Below are 11,061 nucleotides of genomic sequence, written 5' to 3' on the forward strand. Positions count from 1 at the left end.
GAATAACAGAGTTAAACAAATAAGAAATGGAAAAGACTGAAACCTTCAAAAATGCAGGAGCATAACTCGAACACAATAATTATTAAACGCTGAGACTTTGTGGGGATATCAGGGATTGAAACCAGTAAGAATTTTGTAATTTTAAACTTACATCTACTTAGTTCAAGCCATTTAAATTTATCATTTATTGTGTCTTTAAATTGGGTTGTATTTACATACACATTCAGTTCAATATTTATGTCAACCAATGTTAAGGCAACTCCAGCTAGTACAATCTGGCAGCCAGCTCTTTATTGTTACATTTTGTTTCATTCTCTCTGAGGTCACAATACAGTTAGTTTTCCATTAGTTAGAAATGTTTTACTGCTTTCACAACAAACGTCCTACTCATAGCTTGCGTCATTACCTTGCAGCTGCCACTTCAGTCCCATCAAGAAAGGAAAACATCATCAGAAAACACTGACAGAACACACATTATTAGCAGGCCAGATACCAGCACAGAGAAGTTCAAGCTGAAGAACACCAGCAACAAGAACATACATCTACAGCCCCCCGAGAAAAACACAAAAAACAACACAGTGTCTGAAAAAAAACTGCATGCCCAAACAGATATTCGTCATCAGAAGGGAAAACTTTTTATATCTAATGCCAGTGGAAAATGACGCAAAAAAAGAAAAAGAAACCCTGATGTGAGAACTATATTCGGAGGAAGACCCACACTCTGATGAGTCATCTTGAAACCCATGGTCTTGGTTTGACTTTAGGCTAGTAGCAACTGAGTAAACATGGTGATGGATCTATCTTTGAGACTTTCTCTGCACGAGTGTGTGTGTGTGTCTATGTGGTGACCTGGAAGGCAATTCCAGCGCAGAGGAGCGTGAGGGTCACAGAGTACGAATATATCCATCCCACATTATCCCCATCTTTAAATATGAACGACAGAAATCTAAGAGAGGTATTCATTAACTGTTCAAGTTCCTCAAACACCAAGTTAAAATAGTAACTGTGGGAAAAACTGGAACACTGATCTCACGATAACACTCACATAACACAGAATCAATAACCAGTTTGTTGGATTTCATCAGACCGCAAGGCCAAAATGTTTCTGTGTTTGCTGACACGGTCAGATTAAACTGGTTAAATTAAGATGCGTCAACTTTTTCCTTTACTTATGTCCAACTAATACCAGTTTACCATTAGGACTATATGGAGCTATATGATATTGGTTTTAGCACCACAAATAAATGCACTCTCTCCAGAGATTATAATTAATGATATAACACCTTACCACCCACCATAAAATGTGATGCAGCATTAAAAAAAAAAAAAAGCCAGTCAAGGACACAGATCGAGAATCCCAGCTGTGCACAAAAACAGCCAAGCAATGAGGCAATGAAGAACAACCAGACTTTCCAATATTTCCTCTATTTGCTCTTTCTTTTACTGACTGCAGAATCTCAATCAAATTACATCTAGCTAACCTAGCTAGTACCTAGCTGTTCCTGTAACACATTTTCTATAGTTAACATGATAATGTCACCATCTTTAATTCCATTGGCCACTGTAATCATACATAGAAAATCTAATGTCTTGACTGCCCTATCTGTAAGTAAATATCAGGCAATGGCCTATAACTGTTTAGCTTTAGCTAAAAGAAATAAAACAAGGTCGCTCTAGTCTAAGGTTACAGGCCATAGCTAGCAAATACTCTGGAACATAAACATCAATAGAAACCACAACATTCAGTTTTTAAAATGTAAACAAATTACTTAATCTATATTTTGTTAATCTGATCCCAAATGTACCTTCGCCAACTTCGCTAACATCTTCAAAGCTATTTTAAGGCAGAATAAAGCTAGCATGTTTCCCTCTCTCTGAGTCAAGCAGATGCTAATCACCTCCTGGCTATTGCAACAATCACATCATACATATGATATCACTTTATATATATATAGTCTTCAGATAATAGGCTGCTTGTGTACCTTTATGTGCAAACCTATGGGAGCACAATCTATATTTAGCCTTTCCTCATGTCCCCAAGAATGAAGGTTTTTCTTAAAAAAAGTTTTATTTTTTAAAAAGCAATCACATTTTCAGCTACACACTGTTCAGCCTTTCACAAGTGGGAATGTGCCATGTCAAAAGCTACAATACGGCCCGCAAGTGAGCCCAGGTTGTGCAATACGGTCATATTCCCTTTTATATGCATGCATTCTTTTAAGCTAGCTTCAGAGCGTCCATATGTTTCACAGCACATAAGGAAACGTGATCGTGTTTCATGTTCACAGTCGCTCTGCTGTTCTATTTTTGTCTCTGATTGATCTGCTGGAGCATTTTATTTATTTATTTATTTTTCCTTTAGAAGTTACCCATTACCCACGGGAGCCCTTTTTTCTTCCCTTTGCAATGCAGAATCAAGACACTCTGTCATCCTATGATTTCCTCACTCCCAAAGCCTCTAAATAGGCGACTCTCCAGGTTCTATTCTGAATCCCAGCTAATTGTTTGGTATCCATGGAAACAACTCCAAGGGCTTCTACTTGAACTGCAGAAGATACGGGCACACAACTGCACAGTAAAGATGATGAAACACACCAACACGCAGCACAACGCATCTGTTTCTCCCGACAGACGCGTGAGAAAAATGCTCAGACCTGTCGGCCCGACCACGAGGGATGGGCGGGAGCGGAAATCTTCCTCGATCGTTGTGGGGCTGAATCCCAACTCTGCCTCGTGTCTCAGCGCGAGAGCAAATGGATCAAATGACCAAGCAGACAAATATTTAGGTTGTATTTTCACCTGCCACTGAGAAAGTCACTTGCAGCATGCAGTGATCTAAGGAAACGTGACATATCAGAACACATGGATACGTTCGCATCGGCTATTCTGAATGTAAATTGCTGTCAGGACTGAGTGCGTGGGTGGCAACAGCCTCTAGCTAACTGTGATACAGAGAGAGAAAACAGAAAGAGGAAGACTGTGAGTGGGTGTTGGAGAAACATACTCAACCTTTAGCATGTATATCTCTATTAATACATATCTGGAAACTTTGCTTTTATAGAATCATTTGAATAAAATCATTTTCAGGTAATAATCCCCCCCCATCCTCAATCAGGTGCGAAAGCTGATGTATATAATAATGAGTTATCCTTGAAACTGACTGATCACGACAGCAATTTAACAATTATGATTTTTCTGCAGATGTCTACAAAAAAAAAAAAAAGATCAAAACTCTGTTGATTCCAGAAAACACACTTGTGAAATCTACAAAAAACACTAATAACCCACCAGTTCACCAAATCTACCAAATAAGCATTAGCTGAACCAATGATGCCGTCACAACAGGCAACCTCACTAATCCTGCGTCTCATGCCACCTTACATAATAGGACACTTCAAAAAACACTGGACCGTAGCATTACTGGTGCTCAACAAGACTGAGGGGCTGCAGCCATGCCAGAGCCTCTAATTCTCCACAGAAGGTGATTTGAGGTAAACACTAACATTAGCACGCTTTCACTCATAATGACAATGCTATCTTGTCAGATGTTTGCATCCTAGGATGATAATATTAGCTATAATGAGAACTCTAATTAGACACTAGACAACTGTTTTCCCCTCACTTAATCTGTTTTCTTGCTTTTAGCCTAAATAGAGGATGGGATACATACAGACACACACACAACTTACTCGCTGCTAATTAGAGCTAACTCCAATATACAGTGAAGCTCATTAGTTTTAAAGGTATTTGATCATAAACCTTTCTATTTCTGATGATGATACCTGCATGAAAAGTTAGGGGACTGTCAGAGTTTAGTAGTCACTTCCCTTAGATGAAGAAAAAAGAAAATTCAGAGGATCACCAAAGGCAGCTGCAGTAATTACAGTCTGTGGAGCTCAAATCTTCACAGCAATCAGTGTAATGAGAGGCATAGTGCTAGCATGTTAGCTGAAGGCTGGTATCAGATCTGCAGGTACCCTGAGATGAGGTATTCAATCAGTATCAAGCAAAAAACTGAGTCTTTACCTAAAATAATACCATAATTAGTTCTTGGATTTTGGCTGTAATCAAACAAAAAAAGAAAAAAAAAAGACAGTCCTAAGACTCAACGTGAGCAGGTTTTCACACATATTATAAAAGCTGTTAATAGCCCCTCGCAGTTTTATTCGCTCATAATGTTATTTTAGAGTTTGTGTCTCTGAAGCGCACAACTATGACTCAAAAAGAAATAAATAAACAAGTAAAAGTATGGCTCAAATTCCCACAGACCATAGCAGAGGAAAATGTAGGTTTCAGGGTTATTTAGTCGAATGTAAACACAATGCAGAAAACATATTGTGCTCGATTTATGTAGGTTAAATAAAGTCAATAGGTTTATAAAACGGCGTCCTCTTTGTTATAAAAGTTTTTAAAAATCAGTTTAAGACAATTAAAGTGCTTTTACTTTTAACACCTTTCCATAGTTTCTCCCTCTGACATAGTACAGTACATAATCGCTTCTGTTTGTTTGTTTGTTAGCAGTCCCCGCAATTTTTTAACTTCACAACAATATACCAGGTCTTAGGGGACACGAGTACCTAGGTTGGCTAAGCTTGACCTTCATTGTTAGCACCCAATGAAGGTCACCTTGAAAAAAAGCATTTCTTGAAACCATATCAAGTAATATGTCATATGGAAGGGCTTGGAGAGAGCTGTGCAACACACTTTTTATTTTTTCAATATGACGCCCTACAACGTCACAATATCAGCATAACAGGCCACGGTGAGCATGCTGTAATAAAAACATAAAATAGTATAGCTCTTGGCCTTCAGGGAGAGTTGCTCTCTCTCTCTTGTTACTGCATCTCTATTTTCAAGCAGGATAAAAATCCACATTCATGCTGCTATGTTAGACGGCCTTTGAGGCCTACGTCCGGTTTGTCCCGGAGTGACAGTGTTTCCAGTTCACACGCACCAAATCTCGTTATGTGTGGTCTGAAGCATATGACAACAAGGAGGCTCCGGTGACTCACAGACCAGGCCTGCTGGGGCAGATGTTGTTTTCATGTCATATGGAAGTCTCCGTAATTGCCATATTCCAACGAGTAAATACTGCCATGTCAACAACCAACCCGTGATTATGCCATGGGAAGTTGCTCTTTTTATGACAGCTCCGAGTACCCATAAAGTAAGCCAAACTGTCAAGGTAGCGGCAGTTAATCCTACCCTAATGGTAATGTAACAATAGGCTCAGCAAACTATGGATTAAGATTTCATCACTGTCTATTCGGGCTGCACGATTAATCGTTAGAAAATCGCGATCTCGATTCATACTTATGTGCGATCTCATTTCCAAATGACAACGATTTAAAAAAAAGACGACGACAACGATTGCACCGCATTTTGATCCGGGACGTAATCTGCATGAAAACAAGCGCTCACTCTTCCTGCTTGACAAATGACAAGGGAGGAGCCTTATACCACGTGATACAGAAGCTGTGCCGTGTGATGCTAACATTAGCAGGGGAAAAAACAACAGAGAGCACGTCAGGGATGACGAGAAAGTGACAGGAGAAAATCCGTCCCGGTCAACCACCCAAACATCAATAACGGGAAATTTATACAGCGCTTCCCTATACCCGTCGAACTTCCGCAGGCACAAAGAAATTACGGAGGCTATTACTTATCACCTGACCAAAGATATGGCTCCCATCAACACTGTGCAAAACAAGGGATTTAGGAAAATGATCAACACCCTAGACAAACGCTACGCAGTGCCGTCCCACAACTATTTTTCTATTGTTGCACTACCTGCTCTATACATGCAGTGTCGAGCAACGGTGGAGACGGAATTTCAAGCAGTACAACATTTTGCGGCAACCACAAAACGTGAGACATTTGTTGTTTTTATGTTTATTTATTGTTTTTATGTTCAGTCTCAACTGTTACGAAGTTGATGTGCAGTTAATAAGTGCAACAAATATTTATACTGGAAAAGAAAATCGTGAGAGAATCGTGATCTCAATTCTAAGCCAAAAAAAATCGTGATTCTCATTTTATGCAAAATCGTGCAGCCCTACTGGATATTAAGTTCAAGTGAATAGAAGTTTTGTACATTTAATAACTTATAATAACCAAATATATGTTTTACAATGTCTGACAGTTAACCCTTTAGACAGGTCATGACTTTCACTATCATAAGCTCTGAAATGGTTTAGATTGTCTATAATATGATACACAACTTCATAATTCAGTGAAACAGCTGGCTGGTATTTTATTACAGGGTGAGCATGCTGATTGGCTGAGGTCTTTCTGTGTGGCATTTCTATGTTCTCCCTGCGCCTGTGTGGGTGCCTCCTCCCCAAGACGTGCATGACAGGTGAACTTGTGAATCTGTACTGGCCGTAGGTGGGGATGTGAGAGCGTGCGCTTGCCTGTCATTCTGAGTTAGCCCTTCATGAAGTATCCTGGCTCTATGACAGCTGGGACAGGCTCCAAGGAAGAAACAGTCTGGATGTCGTTGCATGTCCCGTACATTTATATGCATATTGGATTTTCCAGCTACATCAGTGATAACCTTTAATCCAGGTTACAGTGAGATTTGCACATACACAAGCATATTCAGTACAGTGCATAAGTCTTGAGCCATCCCTCATTTCTTTACATTTTAACTTTGTCGTAGTTTTTTTAAAGTTTCTCTTTTGACACCTGACCATTTTCAGATTAATTATTTTTTTGTTGGCGTTTAGAAGGCATCTGACTCAAGAAATGAACCAGTGTTGTGTTGAAACAAACTTAAAAGAACCTATTTTAAATTGTATCTTTACGCACTTTGTTACAATTAGCCTTTTTTTTCCTTTTTAAACACGTCTTAGGCGAATATAAGAAAAATGTCAAGTTTGACAAGCATCAATTTTCACCAACAAGGTGATTCTCAGAGAGCCATTATCTGAAAACTTGGTGTGTGTCAGAATGGTGTGCAGTGTGTCCATAAATCAATTCAGATAACTGGACAAAGAGGACAAAAGAAGAACTGTCAGGCCTAAAAAAAAAAAAAAAAACAACCCTAATCTTTAGCAGATCTGAGACATAGATCTGGACCTTCCAATTGAGCCATGTACTGTTCACCGAAGCCTCATCAGACATGGTCTCAGTGAAACGATGGCTGTGAAGAATCCATTCTTAAAGAAGGGAAACCAGGAAAAAAGGCTGAGGTGTGCCAAATTTGACAACAACTGGACTGAAAATCCACGAGAACAGGTCTGATGGAGTGGTTCAAATCTACATCAATACAAACAGAAGAGCTCAGAAAAGGCGCAACAATGAGTGTCTACAGTCCTGTGTAAAAAGGTGGAGGCTCTGTCATGGTTTGGGACTGCATTTAAGCCAGCGGTGTTGGGGATCTTATTAAAATTGATGGCACCCAAAAAAGTGCTGTCAGATTTTGATCCAACATGCAGATCAAAATCTCCCCAGAGCCTGAACCTCAGGATTATTGAAGCAGTGTGGGACCATCTTGATTAAGAACAGAACAAAAGTTCTTTATACCACAACGCTTAGAAATTTGTTACGAAAGATTTTAGAGATGTTTTTAAAAATAAACTTTTTAAAAAGTGTATTCAAATGTTCAACTGGTGAAATGCATCTCCCTCTACATCACAGTTTAGGGCAAGGGTTTGTGATTCTAGTGAGAAAACAACATTCTAATACAATTATGTCGATTTTTTTTGTTTAAACTAGTAAACTGGTCAAATATAAACTAAAAAGGATTAAAATCACATTTGAAACATGCAGCCTCATTAAAGTGTGTAATTTAAGAACGAGTCAAAGTGTTGATGTATCTGAGATTCTCTCTGCGCCCGTATGATGAAAGTAAACGCAACTTTGTTCATGATGGCAGAAAAACTTCACTTTGTTTTTTTTAATCACTTCATTACACTCTTGTTTCAAGTGTCAGACTATAGTGTTTAATCCAGTAGTATTTATGGCTTTTTCCAGAAAAAATAGGCAACTGAATAGGCCATGGGCATAAAGGCATTCACTATAATCTATAAGAAGAAATAGAGAAATATAAGAAAACTGCTTGCACGGCTCATTAACACAAGAAGCAAGTGAGAAATGTATTTTAATGTATTTTAATTTATTTTGTGTTCATTTGTATGAACTGACTCTTCAGAGCCAGAGTTTAACATCTAAACGCCAAGTACGACCCATGGTTCATCCACCATTGTGAATTCGAGCAGCGTCACAGGTGCTGAAAAGCAAACGCAGACGGTGTAATGAGTGTAGAAAGTTAAGGCCATTCATTTACAGCAAGCTGTCCAAACAATCATCCTGCATGACTGACAGAAGCAAAACCTCGCAGCATCAACTCCGTGGCTCTTTGACAGCCCGGCAGCCTTGCCCCAGGAGGTTTGACACGGTTTAAGTGTGAGCAGTGATTTACCAAACACAGAATGACACGGGAGATGGCGAGCGCAGAGAGGTACAAACTGCTGGCATTTAGAGAATCAGATAAAGTATAAAGTCCTGAAGTGCCCGCTGCATTTAAATTTGAAGTGAGAAAACATTAGGGCTGTTTAGGAGACTTAAAAACCCTTTCGAGCGAGGACCCAAAGATGACGGTCTTACTAGCTCGGTTTCATGAGCCCAGCACATACACCCAAAAGACCGAGATGCTTTAAATTCAACACGCCTCACAAAAATGTGGACAGCTGGCTTTATTCTAAGTAGAAAAGCGACACCTCTGACTCTTCGGAGCCACTCTGCTTCTAAGTTTAGAAGCAGCACTGTAATCAAGGAGAAGTAAAACGCACAGAAGAGCTGCAGGATGAGAGAGGAGAGGTGGGTGGAGGGGTTGAGGAAGCAGGGGCAGTATGGGAGCGAGGGAGCCACGGGGAAGAACCTGCGATCGGCTTGAAAACTGGCAGATATTTCTGGAGAAACACTGAGTATTCTGCAGTGTAACCGCTACTTCTGAAGGCCAAGACAGTACTGTATAAAAATGGCCTCTGAGCGGAGGAAGACACAAGAACAGTAACCCGAATAAACAATCTAAAGTTGCTCTCCATCACGTGTGTGTTTTCTGTCTCTCTCCTGCCTTGTTCCTCCCTCTGTGTGTGTGTGTGTGTGTGTGCGCGTGCGTGCGTGCGTGCGTGTACGTACTAGCCAGGGGAAGTGTGGCCTAGTTACCATAGGAACATGTTCGCAGCTTGTGCACTGCTCTCTATCCAACTACCTCCGTTTTTGCTAATGTATTTAGAAGCTCTAATGCTATGCTTGTAGATGAGCAGATCCAAATTAAAGAGCTGAGAACGAAGATCAAGAAGCAATGTGGATACCGCTCTTGATATCGACCCCGCTAAGATATTATATTATTTCGTGAAAGCACACATCAAAAATGAGGCGATTCTCAAAAACCATCCCCCCTACAGTCGCCTCTGACCGCCCCTTGTTTGTTTTGTTTCTAACATGTTTTTTTGTAGGCCTTAATGTCGAAAGCAAAGACAACAGCTTTACACACTGCGCCGACTAATAAAATGATTTCTCTCCCCGTCCCTGAAGGGAAAAGAAATGACTGCTTTCATCTGGGGAGGTAAAGGGAGCACAGTGAGGAGGAAGGAGGAATGAATCAAAGCCGAGTAAAAAGGCAAATGGCGCTATCAAACCTAGAGGATGTCAAAATAAAACTCGGAGCGCGGCTCTGACGGTGAGTGATGCTCCAGTGGAGGATCGAGTGGTTTAAAAAAATAAAAAATGAAATCATCAATGTGCTGAGGTACTTTTGTAAATCTTTATAATGCTGAAAAGGATTGGGAAACCATGGCAGAGGGAGGAAAAGGAAAAAAAAAAAAAGCAGGGCGGCATATCTGAGGCTAGTGCATGTTAAACCCTTCATTAACCACTAGCAACAGCAGTGTTGATGCATTTCAGAAAGAACAGAAGACTAAGGGGGAGGAGGGGGGACATAGAAAAACATATATAACAGATAAAAACCTTACTGGACCATGACAGACTGGAGAAGAGGCTAAGAAATGACAATACGCAAAGCTGACGACGGAGAAAAAAAAGGAGACTTTGACTGGGTCTTGGCTAAACTGACTCACTTGGGGTTAAAACTCCAGGTCCACCACCACAGCAAGCCTCCGCTTGACCAACCAACCCAAACTGACTCTGATGGGGCAGCCACGTCTTTGAAGATGTGTCCATGCAGCTATATGGCACAGACACAAGTAGAGTTTTCCCTTTAGTTTTTGACATCAGTGAACTAACAATCCCCCAACCCCCAAAAACACAACAATGACAAAAAGTTTTAAAAACAACCAGAGGAAAAAACGTGAACCTGTTATTGTGCCTGAAAATAACGGTAAAGCAACATTAATAGAGAGAATGTGTCAAACTGTACAAATCAAATGAAAGAGAAATGTAATTTTATAGATAGTAGTAAACAGCGCTGAACGTGGAGTTGAAATGACTTTTTACTGTGCAGTAGGTGGAATCGTTCTTCATCTGCATGGTATGAATGTCTTTGAGGTTTCTGTTGATAAAATGTTGCTGTAGACAAACAGCAGCGGGAAATTATCTTTCAGGAAAAAAAGAAAAGAAACAGATGTTTAGCTGTATGACTCAAATGCAGTAATATGAGAGGTACCATCTGGGGCTGCTGTGGAGCATGCGAACACACAAACTTGTCCATGTCATTAAAAAGATATCAGTTTTTGGGCTGCAAAGCACGGCATGAGCTTCTTCTTCATCCACCCCATCAGATCTGCCCTTTTTTTTTAGATCTGCTAGCTAAATGTCACGATGCTGCAGAGCCACAAGCAGCTTCCATGATTAATTGATAAGCGTTCCTACAGACATGGATCCCCTCCAGGTGTGGTGGAAGAAGTATAAAAATATCCTGCTTTGAATGATGATTTGTTTGTGATATGATTTCTCCAACAAAAAGTTCAATTTCCTGCTTTTAAATTCCCTAAAAGGACATTTACGGTAGCTGCCTCTTAAAAAAAAAAAATCAAGTATCAATGAATATGCTAATGTGCTTTTTTGTTTTGTTTAAAAGGTTAAAAAATACTTGAT

At 40.0% G+C, this 11,061-nt stretch overlaps 1 protein-coding gene across 1 annotated transcript in view; it reads right to left on the reverse strand.

The window, feature by feature from the left end:
• LOC146643776 (ras/Rap GTPase-activating protein SynGAP-like) overlaps window positions 1-10,239 on the reverse strand; it is a 50,623-nt gene extending 40,384 nt beyond the window's left edge. The window contains exon 1 of the mRNA XM_085395941.1: window positions 10,086-10,239. Within this exon, the coding sequence (XP_085252067.1) occupies window positions 10,086-10,239 (154 nt within the window). The remainder of the gene's footprint in view (window positions 1-10,085) is intronic.
• Between the last annotated feature and the right edge of the window lie 822 nt (window positions 10,240-11,061).

Source organism: Rhamphochromis longiceps, linkage group LG22 (assembly GCF_057381845.1).
Source record: "Rhamphochromis longiceps isolate RC_006_pf linkage group LG22, R_longiceps_female_GT1.1, whole genome shotgun sequence".
NCBI classification, from domain to species: domain Eukaryota; kingdom Metazoa; phylum Chordata; class Actinopteri; order Cichliformes; family Cichlidae; genus Rhamphochromis; species Rhamphochromis longiceps.